Source organism: Ceratotherium simum, chromosome 18 (assembly GCF_057802395.1).
Source record: "Ceratotherium simum simum isolate JZ-2026a chromosome 18, ASM5780239v1, whole genome shotgun sequence".
NCBI classification, from domain to species: domain Eukaryota; kingdom Metazoa; phylum Chordata; class Mammalia; order Perissodactyla; family Rhinocerotidae; genus Ceratotherium; species Ceratotherium simum.
This window is the reverse complement of record NC_141917.1, coordinates 55,122,150-55,144,920: the sequence shown is the minus strand read 5'-3', so window position 1 is coordinate 55,144,920 and position 22,771 is coordinate 55,122,150. Positions and strand designations below refer to the sequence as shown.

Genomic DNA, 22,771 nt, shown 5'->3' with positions numbered 1-22,771 from the left:
TCTGCCATCTGAGGTCACCAAGGTCACTGCTCTGCCATCCTGTTCCTCCAATTCCTGGCCTTCATCCTGCCCCTTAAGGGTCCTCAGGACATTCATTTTCGCCAGGTTTCCAGTGGGTCTCCTGCCTTCCTACCTGGCAGTGCCTCCTCCATCCCTTGGCTGACTCCCTTGCCTGGCTCTAAATGCAGGCACACCTCTGGTGGAGCTCAGTTCAAAGCCTTTGTTCTCCACCTCCGTGGCTCCTCAAGTTCTCATCCCTTCCCCACCTGAATCCACCAAATGTTTCACAGGCTGCAGGTCCACATGCACTTAAACCCCTCCTGCCCCACAACAGGTCAAGCCTTGACTTGGGAATCACCTCTTGTCTATGCTAAATTTTAGGATAGACAACAAATAACTTAGTATAAGTATGTCCTAAACATTGCAGGGGGCAAAACATTCATTGTCTATCTGAAATTCAAGTCTAACTGGGCATCCTGTATATTTACTTGCTAAATCCCACCCTACTTTTGTCCCTCCCCTTCCTTCATGCTCATGTCCAGACACGTCCAGGATTGGCACCCTCATCTCATCTGGACCACCACAGTGGCTCACAACATACACTCCACCCTGCAGACCACTGCTCGCCCAGCAGGAAGGGGGTGCAACTCCCAGATCACATCCACACTCGCCTAGTGCTTGTTCACCCTGTCCCTGTGGCCATAAGCTTTCTCTCCTTCTGTGGCCTGGTTCGATCCATTTCATCCTTCACCTCCTGAAAGGCATTCCTTGACTACCCCATTGGAAAGGGCCCCACTTCACCTTGCTCTTTTCCCCCTCCCCACCCTCGCCCCCTTCTCCTTCTCCCTCCCCTGACACGGACAGTAAACGTTACTGTTACATAAAGTATTTTATTTAAATAAAATCAAGGGCAGATCCTCTTCCCACACACAAACACCAGTACATGCACGCACACACACCTATGTCCTCCCTCTCCTTCTTCCCTCCACCCATGGCCACCTCAAACCCAGCGGTTCTCATTGTGACCATCCTACCTCAACCCTAGGACAGGGAGACACTCTCCATGCTAAGGCCCACTCCTCCCCGAGTCGAAGGTAGCAGCACACAGGCCTAGGCATGAGCTCTCCTGCCCAGTGTCCAGCTCTCAGCCTTCCTGGGGTGGGATAAGAGGAAGGACTGGTTCTCCCAAAGCACCCAGATTCATGTGGCTTCCCCACCTTTCCCCACCACACAGTCTGGGAGCACCCCCAGACACCCAGAGCCGCTTCCTATGGAGAGCGGGTCCCCTCACCCCAGGCCAACCCCTCCCCACATCAGGGGAGGCTCAGCAGCTAACCTTGAGCATTCCCCAAGGGATCCTGGAGTAGGTATTGTTTGCTTTGGGGAAGAGTGAGGGAAAGCAATTGAGCACCAAATTTCCTAACTCCACCCTGCAGGAGGGTGCTGAAATTCGTCTCAGCATCCTCTACCCAGAATAAGTAAACCTAACTCTGTAGCAGGAATGGCAAGGGCCTCAGCCATCAGGATCTCACTACGTCTCCACCCCCAAACATGGACCCTGTTAGAGACCCACTAGCACCTTGGCAATGTTAAGGGCTGAGCCCAGTTGGGAAAACGCCATGCAAATGAGAGTCTGTCTGAAGTTGGTAGTGTCCCCTATGTTGACACTAAGGTTGGGCTTCACCTTCCCTAATACCGGCACCCTTCAAGTCCTGCTTTGGGGCACACATAACAAAGTGGCTTAGGTCATGAGGAAGCAGCACTGAAGGGATGGGTAGTGTCTTCCTGGAGGCACACAGTCCCACAGTGCATCTTACAGGTTATACACAGGCAGGCTGCGACAGAGGACTAGGGCACAGGGCTGCCAGGAGGGATCTACAGCATCCCTAGGGCCCCCCTGGGAGATGGGGAGGTAGGAGAGGTACCTGTCCATTCACTCAAGTTGGGGGACCAAGATGCCAGGACTTAAGTCCAGCACCCACCTTCTCTGATGGGCCCTCCTGTGCCTTCTAAGCCAAGTTCCCTGATGGGAAATGCCAAACAGATGGAAGGAGAGAAACCAGAAAGAGGACAGCAAAGGTTATCAGACAGACTGTGAGGAGCCAGCAAGAAGAGGTAAAATGTGAGAGCCAGAGACAAGCCTTCTGAAGGAGTAAGGCAAAGACAGCTGCCACCTGCACGGGCGGGGGAGGACAATGGTGAAAGAGCCACGACAGGCAGGATGCCTCAGACACAACTGACGAGGGAATCAAGGACCCGAGGAGAGGGAGGTCAGAGCCTCCCTGGCCTTGTGCAGGCCAGTGGTGGTAACAGATGAACCAGCCATCCCAAACATGGGGCTACAGGCTAATGCTGCGCTGGTGGCGGCCCCCACGGCCCCTGCTGTCAGTGCCCCAGTGCCCCCCACTGCGCGGACCCAGCTCCTGGCCATCCAGACTGGCATGGTCCGAGAGGCCCCGCAGGTGCTCCACAGAGTCACACTTCTGCAGGTCCGAGGCCACGGTGCGCAGGCTCAGCAGGCTCAGTGTGTCCGTGTCAGGGGCCGGGCCAGGTCCCAGGCTGCCGCCCTCCTCCAGCCCTCCACCCTCGGCCCCCTCAATGATCCCACTGTCCCCGTCCTCGCCACCATCAGGCCCAGCCTCAGCCCCCACAGGGGAGGAGCGCCGCTGGCCCGGGGGATGAGGTGGCAGGCCCCGGCGCCGTGCATGAATCTGCTCGCTGATCTGCTCCAGGTTGCGCAAGGCGACTGAGTAGCGCGTCTTTGCCTGGGCCACCTGCTGCTCCAGCTCTGTCACCTTGGCCTTGTGCTCCTGCGGAGGGGCAGAGTGAGGTGAACCACTGGGCAACTCTCCACAGGCCTGGAGCTGCTGAGTGAGTCCCATTGGCCCCATTCAGCACTCTGTGCTGGGGCCTCCTCTCCCAGGCCCTTGGCCCTATTCACCACCCACCACAAACCTGCGGTTCTTCTCATCCTCTTCCTAGGGTCTTCCTTCCCCAGGAATCCTGCTCTCCTCCTGACCTGGGCCCAAATGTCCAGGGCCTTCCTCCCAGGCCTTCATTCCCACCCACTCCTCCTCTCCTCACTGTCCCCTTTCCCTATCTGTCTGGTTTCTCTTCCCATTCTCCCTGGTCTCCCCCAATTCTCACTTTTTCTCTTGTTTACCTCCCTTCAACTCAGTTCTCTGCCAGCACCCACCCCCGAATCCCACCTCCCACCCCTGAAGGATCACTCTGAGCACATGCACCACCACCTGTCCCACCTTGCTGGCCTGGCGGATGGCCCAGAGAGGCAGACTAGTGTCCCCTCTACCTGCCCTCACTTTCCATGCCTGCCTGCTTCCTGCCTGTTCACTGATCCTCCCCCTCTCCCACTCAGCTACCTCCAGGATCTGGCTGAATTGGGCCTTGAGCTCAAAGTATGGGCGGCTCTTGCCAATGGCCCGCCGGAGGGTCTTCTGCAGGGCCTGGACCCGAGCCTCAGCCTGCTGGCACAGCCGCGTCACCCGCTGGTGTTCCCGCTCGCCACGAAGCCGCTCCTCCTCTGCCTCGTTCACCTGGCCCAGGTGGGGTGGAGAACACACATCACTGACCTGGGACCTGCCCCTGTCATATGCCCCATGCTGCCACTCCAAATGTTACCTTGGGGGGACCTCCCCACTGTCTGCAGAGCCTGGAAAGGGCATCGAGTCCCCGAGACACAAAGGAGAACAGTGGGTCCTTGAACCTGCCTATTGTTACCTGCACCACTTGCCACTCAGCTTTGCTGCCAGGAGAGGGTGCTGAGGCCCTCTGGACCACTCACGAGCATGTAGGCAACGTCTGTGTGTGAAAACATCTGCCAGGAAGCACAGTGCCTCAGAAAGCCCTCAGTGCCAGGGCTGGGGGTATGGGAAGAGCCCCAGTATGGGGAGCCATAGCTCTGTACTGGGTTCTCTTGGTTTCCACGCCTGAGCAGAGAGCAAGCAAGGGCTCCATCCACCTTGTCCACCAGGACTAGGGGGCCAACCTTGCCGCACCCTGGGCAGATACACACTAGAGCCCTGCCACACACGGCTTCAACAACCTGGCCCCCAGTGCTGTGCTCTCCTTTGTGTGAGCTCCAGAACGAAAGTGAAGCTCCTGCTCTGTGCAAGGCCATGGGCCTGGACTAAGGAGCACACAAAAAACCTCGAGACATGACCACCCCTCAGGAGCTGACACTTGCTGCTATAGACTAAATGTTTGTGTCCCCTCAAAATTCATATGTTGAAATCCTAACCCCTAAGGTGATGGCATTGGATGTGGGCCTCTGAGAGGTGATTAGGTCATAAGCAGGGAGCTCTCATGAATGGGATTAGTGCCCTTATAAAAGAGACCCTGGAGAGTTTCCTTGCTACTTCTCTCTTGTGAAAACACAGTGCAGAAAACAGCCGGCCATCTAGGAACCAAGAAGTGGGCCTTCATCAGACATCAAATCTGCCTGTGCCTTGATCTTGGACTTCGTAGCCTCCAGAACTGCGAGAAATAAACGTTGCTGTTTAAGCCACCCAGTCTATGTTATTTTGATATAGCAGCCCGAGTGGACTAAGACACTTGCCCTTATAAGGTGAAGGTGGCAGACTGGAGCTGATGCCAAGGATTCTCCTGCTCCCCAGTCCCCTTTGAGTAGCTTGGAAATGATGCACAAATTATACTTCAAAAATCAAGGTACACTGGCAGAGCTCAAAAACAAGGAAGGGAAAACATTTGGAACAGAAGTGAGTCACAGCTAAACATAACAAAATGTTGATTGTTGAATCCAGAGCACCCAGCAGGGATGAACTGTTCGGTTAGTCCCACATCTGGAGGCAAAGCCCAGAAAGACATTCTAAGTCCGAAGGAAATGTATATGGGAAGTGCTGGAGGCCAAACAGGGTAGAGATCAAGGAACAGCTTTTGCCTGAAACATAATCACAGCTGAGGGAAGACTGGAGTGAGAAAGAGAGAGAGAGAGAAGAAAGAAAGGGAGAGGGAGGGAGAGGGGGAGAGAGGGGGAGAGACAGGGACAGAGAGAGAGGAATGAGGAGGGTGATGAGACGAAGGGATAGGAAAGGAAATACCGGAACCAGCGAAGGTGACCTGCTGATACTGCTGGGCTCACCTTGCACGTGGCGTGGTTGAGCATCTCCTGCCACGTAGGGTCCAGCCGGTTCTTGTCAGCCATGACACCCTGCTCAGCTACAAACACCATCTCCCGGGCGGCATTGTGCATGCTGACGGCCCGCTCGTATCGCAGTGCTGCCTTCTGAGTCTCCTGCTGTGCCTGGGGGGAGACCATCAGGAAAGGGAGCCCCAAGGTACACCTGGCCACCCATAGAGACCCGTCCTGGGCAAGGACAAGAGAAGGGAGAAGGCCCATTGCAATGTCAGCTTCACTTCCCAAACTAAGCTATGGATAAAATGCCAAGGAAGAATAGAATATTTTTAGAAATTCTAGAAAGAATAAAATCTTTATAGAATTCTCTATAAAGAATATTTTTTAAGGATATGGCCTAAGAGAAAAAAATAAACGTAGAAATAAAGAGTGAAAAGAATAACACTGCCAGTGGAAGGTGAGTGCGTGAAATGCAGCACTCTCGAAGGCCACTGGCCTTTTGCCCTAGAGAGAACAAAGAAAAATTCTCACCACTTTAGTTGAAAGGTGGACAGTGACATGAACTAAGTCTTACAGAAAGCACACCCCTGAGACCATCAACTCCAGTACAGCGGGTAAGCTGAAGGAAATAATCAAACAACTGCTTAGAGAGGTTTATCACAGCCATGCTTATCAAACAAAAAACTGGAAACAAACCTAAGTTTTCAGTTACAGGGAACTGGTTAAATGAATAAAGGAAATATTATGCAGCCCTTAAAAGCGATAGCATGAATGTATATTTATTAACAAGGAACCATGTCATAATATAAATAAAATAAAAAAATAAAAATAGCATACATGGGAGAATGATGTCAGCAACATGGGGGGACAGTGTGAGATGCTCCCTTTGTCTCTCTCCTTCAACCTACAACGAGTAAAACACCCATAACTCAATGAAGGTTCCTCTGCCTAACAGACTAGGATGATCTCAAGGTGGATAGATTGGAACACACAGAGTCAACGGAACTGGAGGAGCAGCAGAGAAGGTGCCCATAATCCTGGATCCCCCAGCCACGGTGGCTAACCCCACAGCCCCAGGGAAGCCAGTAGCAGCAGCAGAGGTGCTGCACAAGATTCCAGACTCCTAGCCACAGTGGCGCCCACAGCCACAGGAAACCAGGCAGGAGCAGGAGTGGGGCCTATAATCCTGGCCCCTCCAGCCAAGGAAGTGCCTGAGAATCCAGCCCTGCCCCTCTTCCTCGCAGCAGTTGAGACTGCTTACCTGACAACCCCGGACACAGCAGAAGGGGCTGTGACCCCAGTTCCCCCGCAACTCTCCAACTGCCCCTGCCATGGCAGCAGTCCCCGCAACCCAGGCAACCCCAGATGTGGTGGAAACGCTTGTCATGCCAGTGCCCCCAGCAGCGAAACCAGCAATTACAGTGATAATGGCAGCAGCAAGGCACCAGCAACTCTAGAAGCACAAGCAGTGACGAGGAAGGCATCAGTGACACCTCTGGAAGAGGAAGTGGAGGATGGAAAGTGCCAATATAGCCAAAGGCAGCTCAGGTAAGAAAACCCAAAAGCTTAGGCCATAGCGCCATCTACTGAAACACAAAAGAAAAGCCTCTAATTAAAAACCTGTTGAAGTGTTAAAATCAAAGTAAACAAAGCTTTACCTAAATAAGAAAGGTGTTTATTACTTCAAATACGCTGCCAGAGGAACAACTCAGCAAGCACCATGAGAAACCACAGTAACACAGTATCACAAAAGGAAAATGACAATTCTCTATAAACCAAACTGAAAGTCACAGAAGATTGTGATCTGATAGAGAATTCAAAATAGGTGTCACGAAGAAACTCAGTGAGCTACAAGAAAACTCAGAAGGGCAGTTCAATGAGGTCAGGAATAAAATTAATCAACGGAAGGAATACTTTACCAAAGAGACTGAAACTCTAAAAAAGAACCAAAGAGAAATTCTCGAGCTGAAGAACTCAATAAGTGAGATGAAGAATGCATTAGAAAGCACTGGAAATAGAGCAGACCATATGGAAGACAGGATTAGTGAGCTCAAAGATAGAAACCTAGAAATGCAGGTAGAAGAAAAGAGAGAACAAAGATTTTTTAAAAATGCAGAAACTCTACAAGAACTATCTGATTCCATTAGAAAAGGCAACAGAAGGATAACAGGTATCCCAGAAGAAGAGAGTAAAGAGGTTATTTAAAGAAATAACAGATGAGAACTTCCCAAACCTGAGGAAGGAACTAGATATACAAGTCCACGAAGCTAACAGAACACCTAATTATCTCAACACAAAAAGATCTTCTCCAAGACACGTTATATTAAAATTGTTAAAAATCAACAATAGAGAGGATTTTAAAGGCAGTCGGGGGAAAAAAACCAGTAACCCCATTAGGCTATCAGCAGATTTCTCAGCAGAAACTCTACAGGCCAAGACAGAGTAGAACGACATACTCAAAATACTGAAAGATAAAAACTGGCAGCCAAGAATACTTTATCCAGCAAAATTATCCTTCAGATATGCAAGAGAAATAAAGGCTTTCTGGACAAACAAAAGCTGAGGGAGTTCATCACTAGACCTGCCTTACAAGAAATGTTCAAAGGAGCTCTCTAGCTGAAATGAAAAGGTAAAAGTACACAAAACTTCAAGTAAGGTGATAAATAGACAGACAGAATCAGAAAACTCTATATATCAATCCTATATCAGAATAGGTGGTTAAGCACTTAATTATAGCATAAAGGTTAAAGGGGGGAAAAACTATTCACAATAACTATAGCTACTTCAATCTGGTAATACTCAAGAAATAGGAAGGTATAATTTGTGACAATAAAAACAAAAAGGGCAGAGGAAAAGGACAGAACCTCTACAGGCAAATGAAGAAAAGAAGCTATCAGCAGAGAAAAATGTTATCTTGAGACATTTTATACAAACCTCACAGTAACCACAAAACAAAAATCCAGAGCAGAGATATTAAACATAAAAAAAGAGGAAACAGAAACACATCATACAAAACCACCAAACTAAAAGGGCAGACAGAAACCCAAGGAAAAGAAACAATAGAGATATAAAGCAAGCAGAAAACAAAAGACAAAATGGCAGTATTAAGCCCTCATGTATCAATAATCACCCTAAACGTAAATGGATTGAATTCACCAATCAAAAGACACAGAGTGGCTAGATGGGTTAAAAAACAATACCCAACTATGTGCTGCCTCCAGGAGACTCAGCCCTAAAGAGAAATATAGGCTCAGAGTGAAGGGATGGAAGATGGTATTCAAAGCAAATGGCAGCCAAAGGAAAGTGGGTATAGGCATACTCATATTAGACAAAATAGACTTCAAGCCAGCAAAGGTAACAAGAGACAAAGATGGACATTATATAATGATAAAGAGAATAACCCATCAAGAAGACATAACATTAATATATACACACCTAACACAGGAGCACCAAAATATATAAAGCAACTATTTACAGGTCTAAAGGGAGAAACTGACAGCAACATAATAATAGTAGAGGACTTTAATACCCCACTAACATCAATGGACACATCACTCAGACAGAAAGTCAACAAGGAAACATCAGCCTTAAATGAAACACTAGACCAGATGGACTTAATAGATATATACAGAACATTCCATCAAAAAGCAGCAGAACACACATTCTTCTCAAGTACACACGGAACATTTTCAATAACAGACCACATGCTAGGACAAAAAACAAGTCTCAATAAATTTAAGAAGGCCAAAATCATATCAAGTAACTTTTCTGACCACACAGTATGAAACTAGAAGTTAACTACAAGAAGAAAGCTGGAAAAATCACAAACATGTGGAGACTAAACAACATGCTCCTGAACAACTATTGGCTCAAGGAGAAATCAAAAACTACCTGAGGGCACATGAAAATGAAAATACAACATACCAACTCTTATAAGATGCATCAAAAGCAGTACTAAGTGAGAAGTTTATAGTAATGCAGGTCTACCTCAAGAAACAAGAAAAATCTCAAATAAACAAGCTAATCTTATACCTAAAGGAACTAGAAAAAGAAGAACAAAGCCTAGAGTCAGTAAAAGGAAGGAAATGATAAAAATCAGAGCAGAAATAAATGAAATAAAGACTAAAAAGACAACAGAAAAAATTAATGAAACTAAGAGCTGGTTCTTGGAAAAGATTAAAAAAACTAACAAACCTTTAGCTAAACTCACTAAGAAAAAAAGAGAGAAGGCTCAAATAAATAAAATAGAAATCTTTAAAGAGAAGTTACAACAGATACCACAGAAATACAAAGGATTATAAGAGACTACTACAAACAGCAATAGGCCAACAAACTAGACAACCTAGAAGAAAGAAAATTTCTTAGAATTATACAAGCTTCCAAAGCTAAATCATGAGGATATATAAAATATGAATAGACAGATCACTAGTAAGGAGACTGAAACAACGATTACTGTTTCAAAAACCTCCCAAAAAACAAAAGTCCAGGACCAGACAGCTTCACTGGTGAATTCTACCAAACATTCAAAGAAGATTTAATACCTATCCTTTTGAAACTCTTCCAAAAAAACTGAAGAGGAGGGAATGCTTCCTAATTCATTTTATGAGGCCAACATTATCCTGATACCAAAACCAGACAAGGACAACACAAAAAAGGAAAATTACAGGCCACTATCACTCATGAACATAGATGCAGTAAGCCTCAACAAAGTACTAGCAAACCAAATACAACAATATATTAAAAAGATCATACAACATGATCAAGAGGGATTTACTCCAGGGATGCAAGAATGGTTCAACATCCACAAATCAATCAATGTGATACACTACATCAACAAAATGAAGACTTAAAATCATATAATTATCTCAATAAATGCAGAAAAAACATTTGACAAGATTCAACATCCATTTATGACAAAAACTCAATAAAATGGGTATAGAAAGAAACTACCTCAATGTAATAAAGTCCACATATGACAAACCCACAGCTAATATCTTACCCAATAGTGAAAAAGTGAAAGCTAGCCCTCTAAGATCAGGAACAAGACAAGGATGCCCACTCTCACCACTCAGTCATCATAGTATTGGAAGTCCTAGCCAGAGCAATTATGAAAGAAAATGAAATAAAAGGGATCCAAATTGGAAAGGAAGAAGTAAAACTCACTATTTGCAGATGACATGATTTTATATATAGAAAACCCTAAAGACTCAACCAAAAAGCTATTAGAAATAATAAACACAGTAAAGTTGCAGGGTATAAAAATCAATATACAAAAAATCTGTTGCATTTCTATACACTAACAACGAACCCGCAAAAAGAGAAATTAAGGAAACAATCCTATTTACAATTGTAACAAAAAGAAAAAAATACCTAGGAATAAATTTAACCAGAGTTGAAAGACCTGTACACTGAAAACTATAAGATAGTATTGAAAGAAATTGAAGGTGACACAAAAAAATGTAAAGATAGTCCATGCTCATGGATTGGAAGAAGTCCATACTACCTAAAGCAATGAAAAAGTCAATGCAATCCCCATCAGAATCCCAATGACATTTCTCACAGAATAGAAAAAAAAATCCTATAATTTGAATGGAACCACAAAGGATCCCAAATAGCCAAAGCAATCCTGAGAAAAACCAACAAAGCTAGAGGAATCACACTCCCTGATTTCAAATTACAGTACAAAGCTATAGTAAACAAAACAGCATAGCATTGGCAGAAAAACAGACACACAGATCAATGGTATAGAGTTAAGAGCTCAGAAATAAACCCATACATATATTGACAACTAATTTATGACAAAGGAGCCAAGAACATACAATGGAGAAATGAAAGTGTCTTCAATAAATGGTGCTGGGAAAACTGGACAGCCACATGCAAAGAAAATGAAACTCGACCATCACCTTACACCATACACAAAAATTAACTCAAAATGGATTAAAGACTTGAATGTAAGACCTGAAACCATAAAATTCCCAGAAATAAACATAGGCACTGCACTCTTTGATATCAGTCTTAACCATATCTTTTTGGATATGTCTCCTCAGGCAAGGAAAACAAAAGAAAAAATAAACAAACGGGACTACTACATCAAACTAAAAAGCTTCTGAGCAGCAAAGGAAACTATCAGCAGAATGAAAAGACAACTTACCAAATGGGAGAAGATATTTGCAAATCATATATCTGATAAGGGGTTAATATCCAAAATACATAAAGAACTCATACAACTCAACAACAAAAAAACAACTCAATTAAAAAATAGGCAGAGGATCTGAACATTTTCCAAAGAAGACACACAGATGGCCAACAGGCACATGAAAAGATGTTCAACATCACTAATTATTAGGGAAATGCAAATCAAAACTACAATGAGATATTTCACCTCACGCCCATTAGAATGGCTATTATCAATAAAACAAGAAATAACAAGTTTTACAGAGGATATGAAAAAAAGGGAACCCTCATACACTCTTGGTGGGAATGTAAATTGGTGCAGCCACTATGGAAAACAGTATGAAAATTCCTTTAAAAATTAAGAATATAACTACTATATGATCCAGCTATTCCACTTCTGAGTGCTTATCCAAAAAACATAAAAAGACTGATTTAAATAGATATACGTACCGCTATGTTCATTGCAGCACTATTTACAATAGCCAAGATACAAAAAAAACCTAAGTGCCCGTCAATGGATGAATGGATTAAGAAGATGTAGTATACATAATACAGCATGGATACTACTCCGCCATAAAAAAGATGAAATCTTGCCATTCGCGACAACACAGATGGACCTTGAGGTTATTACGCTAAGTGAAATAAATTAGACAGAGAAAGACAAAACACTATATGATTTCACTCATAGGTAGAATATTAAAAAAAGCAAAATAAACGAACAAACAAAACAAAACGAAAACAAACACATAGATACAGAGAACATACTGTTGGTTACCAGAGGGGAAGGAGGGTGGGAGGAGGGCGAAATGGGTAAAGGAAGTCAATTATATGGTGACGGATGGAAACTAGATTTTGGTGGTGAGCACAGTGTGGTGTATACAGAAGTCAAATTATAATGTTGTACACATGAAACATATAATGTTATAAACCAATGTTAGCTCAATAAAAAACAATAGCACATGGTGTAATCTCATTTAGGCAGGATATATACCAATTTTTTTTTTTTTAGAAAAGGGTTATCTATGCTGTATTAATCACATTTTTTATCTTCTATATCTTATGATGCTTTTGACATCTTGGGGGCCTTGCTGGTCCTCTCAGAGCTAGCTAATTCCTAGATAGCAAACTCTGTGAGCACACCTTTCATATGCAAACCAACATGTCCAAGGCCCATCACCTCCTTTATGTAACTCTCACACACCAAGCCAATACTTCCTCTGGCCCTATATCACACCAGAGCCAGGTACCAGAAAACTAGAGACCACCCCTGTAGCCCAGAGCCCACCACAATTATTCAAACTAGCCAATCTGAAGCTTGCTCAAAGTTGCCTACGCTGCCTTACCCATTCCTTCTCACGAAAACCACAATAAAGGCTCTGGGCCAAGCTTTCCCCTCAGGCCTTCCGCCTCTTGACCAACCCAGATTCTTCCCCATGTGTTCCTGCATGGCGTGGCATGCCCCTTCCTCTTGGGAACTGTAAGTAATACACTCTTCTTTCAAGGTAGTTGTCTCTGTGTCTGTCATCTTACCATACTTGACTAAAACAAATCTCAGGTACAAAAATCATGCAACATGAGCATGGTAGGATTGGGGGCGATTCTGGTTTTCTTCTCTTATCTTGATTTACAGTTACAGTTACAATTAGTCTTCCAATAGTGAACCCACATTATTTGTGTAAAGAAAAAAAAAGGAAGGAAGAAGGGTAAAAGAGTGGAGGGGTAAGCAAAGAAAAGAGAGACATGAACCAAAGGTAAGAGAAGAAAGACAGAAAAGCAATGAGAAAAGGTGTTCCACCTCACACTCTGTACAGAGATAGAAGAATCCACAGCCTGGCTCTGCATGCAGCCCTCCCAGAATGTGGGTCAGCTGGCCGTACCTCCTTAGCCAGCCGCCGAGCCTCATAGTAGGGCCGGGCCTTCTCAATGCAGCTCCCCAAGTGGGAGCCCTGCGTATTCAGCTTCCTCGCCGACTCCTGCAGGATCCTCCGATAGGTGGTCCTGGCCTCCTGGCAAAGGAATAGAGACATGGGTAGAGGGAAGGTATGTGTGGGTCCCAGCCTCTCTTGTTTCTCACACACGCCCCTTCCTCTGCCACTGTACTGAATGGGGAGGGAAACAGACAGAGACACCTACAGGACTAGCCCAAGGTTGTGAGGAAAAGGAGCAACTCACATCTAGCTGCAGCTCCACCTGGTTGATCTCCTCGCTAGCCTGGTTCAGATGCTCCAGCTCCTCCTACCATAGAGATGGGCAGAGTTAGAGAAGTGGAATGAAGCAGCCTCATATGAACCAGGCGGGGTGCGAGCACAGTGCACAGAGGGAAAGCCCACCAGACCAGGGAAGGGAAGAAATAGAGGAAAAGGGCATTATCGAATGTCTCCTTGTCAGAGATCTAATACATAGTCTCCTGTAATTCTCAAAACCTCATCTCTGTAGCAGGTAGTAAAACCCCTATTTTAAGGATGAGGAAATCGAGGCTCAGAGAATGGAACACGTATGCACACAGCAAAGTAGCAGCAAGCCTGAGCTCTCTGCATCAGACCATACCACCTCCTCTTTGCCCTCCAGCCAGGAGGAGTCTCCTTGGAGCTAACAGTCTCTGTCCCAGAGAGAGAATGATCTCCTAGACCAGTCACTCAGCACATACTTACTGCATACTTATCACAGCTCAGCATCATGAGACCTGAGAATTCAGAACACAGAGAGGTGGCACGTCATGGCCTACTAAGTAAGCAACAGACCCTCAGTAGTGTGAGGAGCCGTGTGATGGGTGGTTGTGGTGGAGATGGCAGGGTCACCCACCTTGGCAGTGGAAGGCCAGGGCAGGACGCCAGGGCACTTGCTCCCAAGCAGGGCTTTGATGGACGTACAGAAAAGCATCAGTGATGGGGAGGGAGATGGGAATCAAAAGGAGAACAGGTGCCTGGGGCAGACAAATTGTCAGGTGAGAAGCCAGCAAGGCTAAGGAACAGGGGAGGGGATACCAAAACTTGTCCCAATGGCAGGGGGAGCCCCTCAGAGCCTGGCACCAACTGGTTTATAGTTTAGGAAGGCTGATCTAAGCAATACAGGGAAAGCTTAGAGGGGCGAGCGAGACAAAAGTGGAGGCTGTCTGCAGTATTCTAGGTGGGAGAGGAGAGGGCAGATCCCAGGGAAATGCAGGATGCAGAATCACGAGGGGTTTGTGGACAATTAAGGTAAAGATTAGGGAAGAGCACGTGGTTCAAGAGGACTCTAGGTCTGCTGGGGCAGTGGGGTGAAAGTGACCCCAGGAACCCACACAGCAGATCCTGTGGGAGGGAGGAAGGGAGAGCCTCAGGGAGAAGTCACCAAACAAGCTGGCTTGAGCACCTCATTGGTCCCAGGGCTGGAGAAAGAAGCAACAGAATCACCCAGGCCTTTCACTGACATGGCAGAGAGCAGGGAGGGGTGCTGCCCTCGAGTATTCTCTCCTACCCTTTCTCGGTCAAGTTCCCAGAGCCCAGTGAGCCAAGGAGACTCCTGAGGAGGAGCAACGCCCGCAGAAATGCCTGGTACTTGGCTACGGGATCCTCCTCCAGGAGCCCTGTAGCCCCTGGACAGGCCAGCGGGACCCAGCCTGCTGGGCATGGCCCAGAAACAACCTGCACTTGGCAGTGAGCGATATTGCCATCACTGTCCTGAGCACCTCATTTGGCCCTTCTAACAATCCAGTGTATGACTCCCTTTTAGTCTTTTTATTTCTATACCCCTTCTCAAGCCCTAAAAGATCTGAGTCAGCAAGTAAGAATCCAGGAAACCAAGCCCTAATTACAGTAAAAGGAAAAACACAAAAGAAGAAACATAGAACTGGGCACAAGGATATGAAAAAATGCACATCTACAACAATGCAGACCTTGCCTTAAAGAGGGCCACAAATTTGGCTCTAAACTTTCCAGAACAGAGCTGTCCAACAGAAATATAATGTCAGCCTCATATGCAATTTTTAGTTTTCTAGCAGCCACATTTAAAAAAACGCAAAACCAAACAGGTGAAATTGTAACAATACATTTCATTTAACCCAATATAGCCCAAATGGCCAGTGGCATGTGGCTCCTGTACTGGACAGTGCAGGTCTAGAAGTTGGTGCACACAGGCAACCTGATTAGTCACACAACCCAATGTCCATAAGATAATGACAAGCCACTCTGGAACCACAGGCAGCTGACAGGGCTCAGAAGACCCCACCTGACAACACAGAGCTCCAAGTTTCACAGTGCCTTCCTAACAAGGACATCATCTTCAGGTGATGGGATCGCCCCAAAGGATCCTCAGAAAAGGCAATTCCTGTCAGGATTAGAGGCAACCTCTCCCCCTGTGGGCCCAGCTTCCTGTGGCTCAACTTGGACCACAGGGAGTTTCAGACTAGAAGAGGAGGTGACTAGTCCTTTCAGCAGTTCCTACAGGAATATTTCTTGCTCAGCTAATTTGCATTTGATAAACAAGAAACAATGAGGCGGGGAATCAGGGACAGAGCTGGGACTGGATCCAGGACTTGACCTTTGATCTGGCTTTCCTGCTACTGTGACGATCCTCCTAGGACTAAGGATGTCCCTGGATGGATGTCACAGAGAAGACAGGAGTACCATAATCTAGAAAAACCACAGCCTGGTAGGAAAAGAACAGGAATCAGGAGGGCAATAAACATTGATTCTGGAAGAGAAGAGGAGGTGGGTAATGGCCACCCTGCAACATTCCTGTGGGCAAACCAAGGTCCAAGACTGGATTCCACTCGGTTCCACGGCCTACAATGCTCCCAGACCCTGATAAGATCATTAGAGAAGTGAATGGCTCTACATAAGTCATCCCTACTGGAAAAAAGACATGAAGAACTTGTTATTGGCAAAGGGTGGGAATGGACATGTCTTTCTAGGTGGGAATCCACTCGCACCTGCACAGCACCTCCAGTAGTTAAAAAGCCTTCTGTTGATGAGATCTGCCTCTCAGAGTCACAAAGCTCTTTCCAACAGGACAAGAAGACTGGGGAGCAGAGCAGGCTGGAGGGCAAGGTAGGCAAGAGGGTTGAGGGGACAGACAGGCTGGGGCAGACCCAGGCCAAGGCTGTGGGGAAGCCAACAAGCATCCAGAGCTGTTTTGGGCAGCTGGCAACACACTCCATTTGGCCTGCTCCTGGCACCTGGATGAAATGGAATTCGAAGAGAATGAAGTCTGAGTCAGCGCACATCATCCATCAGTGAGCCCGCGGCTAGCAGAGAGGGTGAACCACACTGGGCTCATTTCCAGGATGCGAGGCCACTGAGTCAAAGGCATGGGTCCTCAGGCTACAGATGCTCCTGCCCACCTTGTGCAAACCATTAAAACACTCAGGCCCATGGTCAGTTGGTGGGGCCAGGGTGATGCACAGCCCAAAAACTCAGAAATACAGGAAATACAACTGTCCTGTGAGAGCTAAACCGACACTTCAGATGAGGATGCAGACATTGCAAAGTCACCCTAAAGAGTCTTGAGGAGGAGCAGGTGAGTGAATGTATCCATTTACCTGAGGAAAGAATGTGCCCACCTCAAGGAGGGACTGAGAAAGTCACAGGGAAAGACACCCAGGCCCATCGTAGCCCCACCCTCCTTCACTTGATCCCTCCACTGGGACTCTTCTTCTCTCAGAAAGCTCAGGACCAGCCTGGAGAACTCAGAGAACTATGCTGAGGTCAAGACATGAAGACAGAGCCAGTGGCCTTCTCTGGGGAACAGCACACTCCAGGCAGGCCTGGAGCTAGCCTCCAGCTAGCTTTCCTCCAAGTTCTAAAGGGATCCCACCAGAAAATGGGGACACGAGCTGCATGCCTGCCAAGAAACCCCATTCCCCATGTCAGAAAGAGCCTCGCCCTAAGGGCAATCATTTCTGGGAGTTCCAGAAAATACCTGAACAAGGTCCCTGCCTTTGGGATATCCCTAGCCCAGTGGACTCATCCAGGCTGTATGTTGGAATCACTTCTCGCCCCACCCAGACCAGAATTCAGATGTCTGGGAATGGCTCAGGAACAGGTATTTTTAAAGCTCCCTGGTGGGTACTGATGGATCTGTGGGTGGAGACCCACTGAATGCACTGAGAATCCAGAAAAATAAACACCCATTTAAAGCTCTGAAATGTATTATCAGGACAACATGGTTTTGTGCACTGCCAACACTAAAAGGGACCTCAAAAGACACAAGCCCCAATCTTCTTCTCATCCAGAAGAGCCCAAACCCAGAAGGGCTGAGTGCTGCTGGCCTCCTCCACGAAGGGTTCCCCTCACACCAGGCTGCCTCTCCCACATGGCAACAAGACAATGAATCCCTGCCAAGGCTGGAGCACTGGTCCAGCCATGAGTGCATCATCAATGAGGGAGGCCTCTACAAGACCTTTCTTCCCTACATGACCCACAATGTTCCACAATATGCCTCACAGTTTGGCAAGAGAGATCAGGGCCTACCTGCCCCTCTCACTCCAGTAACACTGCAAGCCCACTGGAGGCAAGGTGAATCTTATGCCTGCTCAGTATTCTCCAATTCTCACAGAGCTCATCTGATAGAACTGTCTGCAATGATAGAAATGTTCTATTTCTGCACTGCCAAGAGCACCTGGGGAAGTGCATCTTTAATTTTTATTTAATTTTAATTGATTTTATTTAAGTAGCCACATGCAGCTAGTGGCTACTTTATTGTACAGCAGAGCATGAGAGTGACTCTTCATACTACTGCCTTCATCTGTGTGGGTACTGGAAAAATACACAGGAGCAGGAGAAACTAAGCAAAGAAACCACAGAGGATTCTCCTCTGGAGCAGGACAAAGAATGTTACAGGGAAGTATATGAAGAGCATCACATAGCTCTCCTCCCCGAGGAACAGACAGGGGTCTCATTCCCAAAGCACTACCTACAAACTTGCACCAAGAGACGAGCAAAAGAGTTTGTGAAAGAAAAGAATAGTAGCACTACGTCAGAGCCGAGCAGGAAGGAGTTGTGCAAATCAGCTAGACCAACCCCTCATTTTACAGATGAAGAAACTGAGGCTCGGAGAGATTACATAACTTGCATGAAAATCACAAATCATCAGGCTAGAGGTTGCTTGAATCTCAGCCCAAAACTCTTCTCACTACAACTTGTTTCCTTGGAGGACAAATTTCTAGAATTAACAGGAGAAACTGAGCTGTTTTCAATGCAAAACCCATGATACACAGCAGAAATAAATTACTGACTCATGCCAGTAAATGAATGGCTCACCACTGCTCCACTATAAGCATGGACACAGTTCCCCCACACACATCCTGGGAACCCCCACCAAGAGGGCAGGAACGATGCTAGCACCAGCTTTGATTTTTTCTTGCCTCACTGAAGTATCTAATAAAGGTTTGTTGACAGAGAAGCCCAGGGATGCAAGCCCCATGATGCTCTTGCTCACCTACAGAAGTGTGAGTCACCTCTACATCAGAACCTTGGAGATGCTACCAGACCAAATTGCAGACTCAGGCCCCAAACACACGGGAGCATCCTGGCCCTCACCTGCCCAAGCAGCTTCCCCAGGGAGCCCTTCTCTGCCACTGCCCGGAATCACCGAAATCCAGCCTCAGCTGGCCATGCATCTCCTCCGCATGGTGCCTGTCCTCCTCACCCACTGCTCTGAGGTCTCCCTCACAAAGATCTGCCCTCCTACCAACCAGCCTGTAAATGCTCCCAGATGATAAATCATCTCTTCCATTCGACAGACCCAGCATCCTCAAAGCTGGGAATGTGTATTATTAAGGATTGACCATGACTGATAAAACCCCCTGAACACATCCGATTTCCTTATAAGCCTAAACCTGATGCCACCTTTATAAGACATGAAAGGTCTCACCCTTTACAGATGTGAATGTCCCTGGGAGGCACTGATGAGAAGGTGAGAGAGGGGTAAAGATTCAAAACTGCCCCTCAATCTCAAAGTCACCTCCTCTCACATCCCACTCACTCCGTATCTCTGAGCCAACAACCTCTTTGCTTATTTGGAAAGAAGAACAACAGTCCTACGCTCCACTGACCTAAAGTGAGCCTCTTGCATCTGCTGCCTATTTGTCACTTCACTTCTTCAGTGAAGCCTTCAGCCACACTCCTCAGGCAGTCAGGCCCAGCCCTTCTCTGCACTCCCATCACACACAACTCTTTTAGCACTTGTCACACTATATTGCAACGAGTTGGTGATTTGTTTTCCTTTCCTGCCCCACTGCACCGGGGAGAGAATAAATCTAATCCTTCATTTATCTGGCAGCTTTTCAGGAAAGCTGGAATCTGGGCTCCCTGTCTCTCCCCCTATTCAATCTTCTCACCTGTATTCTAGGATCCAGTTCTTCCTCTTCTCTTGGGGACAATTTGGCCTCACTGCTGTTGCTTCCCTCTCCTCCGGGCTCCTCTGTGACTGAGCTCCGAGGGACTTCATCCTCTACAACCTCAGGTCGAAGCTCCCCCTGTGGGGTTTCTCGCCCCCCTGGAACCTGCCTGAGTTCAGCCATGCTGACAGGAAAAGGGCACAGCCCTATGCACAAGATAGGACTGACATGCTGGAACCAGAGCCCCACCTTAGGGCTTCCTGGGCTCTGGGAGTCAAGAAGGGATTCTCTTCTCAAATAATGCAAAAAGGGGCACAGGAAGAACCTCACACTTGGTTAGAGACAGATATTCAAGTCGTCTGTGGGGTTCCTAGAGCTATAGCCTTGACTGTGCAAAAGTTCTTCCCTCCCCGTCCCGGGGAGTCCACCAGGAAACACCTGGAGCAACAGCTCCGAGGCAGGGGGCAGAGGGGGTCTGGATCCTGGGCCGAGGCCTGCGAGGAGGAGCACCATTCGGGAGGGCGGAGGCAGGTGCCTCCAGGCTGTGGTGGCAGCTAGAGAGAAAAGGCTGGGCCCAAACAGGGGCTGCGGGATAGGAGTCTCTGGGGAGCTGCGGGGGGAAACAAAGGCCAAGTACATGGTCAGCATCAGAACGTCGGCCACCTGCCCCTTCCAACGCCTCAGCATCCCAGGGACTCCACTCTCGTCCTCCCACACCGCCATATTCCGACGAGCCCCCATCCAACTTCTTTCCTCAGCCCTCAAGGACTCGAGCTCTTACTCTTCCCGCGTCCCAGCTCCTCTCGCCCCAGCCCCTCCCCCACTAGCACCTTCTAGACTTGCCTCCGTGCTCTCACCCTCCCCTCCACACCCTCTTCTCTTCCGCCCTCCCCACTCCACCCTCGCCCGGCTTTGCAATTCACCTTGTAACCCCCAGCCCCGCCCCACCTTCTCTTGTCTCTCCAACTCTGCGGACAATCCGAGCCTCCCGTGTCCAACCCCACACTATTCCTCAACCCCAAGGACCCTGCCCCCAGACCTCCCACACAGTCCTGCGCAAAGGCCCCCCCTTCACAGCCTTACCTCAGTTTACCTTCCCGTGCGCGTAGCTCCTCCACCGCAAACAATCTTCCCCCTCCCTTCCCGCAACAAGCCGGTCCAACCAAACACGAACGGGCTGAGAGGAAGCGGAACTACATCATCCAGTAACAACGCCCTCCTGCCTTCTCGCCCCTCCCCGCCACGCTCTCTTGCTACATATGGATTCCTCAACGCTCTCCGCGGCCGGCCCTTCGGTTTCCGTACAAAATGGTGCCCCACGGCATTCAGGCTCCGCTCTACGTTGCCTCCAGCCCATCCTCCACCACAGCTGAATGAAATTGAAACATGAGCGTGTTATGCTGAGAAAAACTAGGGTTTTTCTCGACTTCTCGATGGAAGTCGAGAGTCCTCGGTGGTACGAAATAAAACGGAGATTGGACACTCGCCTCAAAAAGAGCGCTGCCATCTTGTCTTACGACTCTGAGACTCTGGCTGCCGGAAAGCCACTTCTTGCCTCGCCCAGGAAGACAGAAGTGGCGCCGGAAGTGAGCTTGTGGGCTTCCGGCCGCGGCGGTCTGGCTACACGGGTCCGGGGACAAGCGGAACCTGGTGTTGAGACGCAAGGTCGTTTTCTCAGAAGTGACTGTCCTCACTGCAGGGAAATCAGCGGTACCCGTAGTAACGGTGTCTAAACGGACAGCTCTGATGGGTAAATCTCTCTCCTTGAGGCCTCTGGCCGGCGGCATCACCACAACCCCTGCGCTGCCCCAGGCCGGCCCCTCCCCGAGCCAGGCCGTCTACCCCTGAACGTCGTGTCGGTGGAGTCAGTGATTACCCCGTGAGCGCTAATTAGAAATTTAGTTAACGTGAGCTCACTGCTTTTGTGCACTCAGTGCTCAAAAGCCGCGAGGAGTTTGCTACATGGCCTTGTGTATCAATGAAAGCACCTCACTGGAGCGACCACTTCTAGGTGTCCCCAGACGAGGCTTAAGGGTGGACTTCAGGATGGACGTTTTATTTTTGCAAAAGGCCTGACTTCCTCAGAGCCAGCTCAAGGTTTGCCCTGATGTGGAGAAGGCAAAGGAACTGAATTTTCCTTCTTCCCTTTGAACCCCCTTCACCCCGTGAATAACTACATCAAAAAAAAATTTTTTTTAAGAAAGAGACATATATTCCTTTAAAAGTGATTCAAAAGAGAGAGATTTTTCCACAAAATTGGAAATTTTATTTTTAAAATTCCTGAAGTGACTTTTCTCACTCCAGTGAGTCAGCGGGACCCCGAATAAGTGTCTTAAGTGGACAAATTTGATGGATAGTAATGCCTCAGCCTTCAATCACGGTCCTTTTTGTTATTAAGGAACAATAACATGGTTTTGCCATACAAAAACCATGAAATTACATATAGAAATCAGAAACAATTTATTGATTTGTTCTCTACCAGTCCCTTTAATTTTGTAAAACTGGAGTTTCACTGGACTCCGTTTTACCCACCATCTTCTCTCTATCCTAGCCTGAATTCTCCCAACGTTTCCTATTCAGCACTACTCCGATATCTATCATCCTTATACCTTGTCCTGCAGCTCCTTTTCTCTGTGCATTCAGTCCTTAGCAATAATGAGCTGCTTCTAGTTGTCACATATCTTTGTTGCATTTGGTGGGAAAACATGAATACATGTAATTCCCAGACTGCCCCTAGATCACATCCTGAGGTTCAGTAGCCTCCCTGATGTCTCCACTGGTCTCTCCCATAGTTACCTCTCACTCACTGAGACCAAATGTGATCTCATTATGTATAGATTGTAATATAGTCCCCAGCAGTTTTTCTACTGGGTTTAGATAACGTATCAGGTAGGAGGAGGTTGGGGAGTGCTGTGTGCTGGCTTGTTTTTTCCTGCAGTGATGGGAATGTTCTATACAGCTCCGTGCAGTACAGTAGCCACTAGCCACATGTAGCCATTGAGCACTTAAAATGGAGCTAGTATTATTAAGGAACTGCATTTTTAATTTAATTAATTCTAATTTAAATAGCCACACGTGGTTAATGATTCCATTATTGGACAGCAAAATTCTAGATCATGCCTTTTCTACATAATCTCTTCTCGGCACATATTGAACTTTCACGTCTT

General features: G+C 47.3%; 1 protein-coding gene across 4 annotated transcripts; it reads right to left on the bottom strand.

Annotated features, from left to right (window-relative positions):
• Positions 1-874: 874 nt before the first annotated feature.
• On the bottom strand, positions 875-20,797 carry SH3BP5L (SH3 binding domain protein 5 like). 4 transcript variants are annotated; one of them, XM_087443404.1, is made up of 7 exons: positions 20,688-20,797; positions 19,605-20,214; positions 13,460-13,522; positions 13,165-13,293; positions 5,120-5,344; positions 3,381-3,554; positions 875-2,810 (listed from the first exon to the last, which is right to left on the bottom strand). In XM_087443404.1, exons 2-7 carry the CDS (start codon positions 19,785-19,787, stop codon positions 2,340-2,342), a joined length of 1,245 nt encoding a protein of 414 aa, XP_087299530.1. In that variant the 5' UTR covers positions 19,788-20,214; positions 20,688-20,797; the 3' UTR covers positions 875-2,339. The 4 variants fall into 4 exon arrangements, with proteins under 4 accessions (XP_087299530.1, XP_014637176.1, XP_087299532.1 ...); XM_014781690.2 differs by having other exon boundaries at positions 5,120-5,281; positions 20,688-20,796; XM_087443406.1 differs by lacking the exon at positions 13,460-13,522.
• Positions 20,798-22,771: the final 1,974 nt, after the last annotated feature.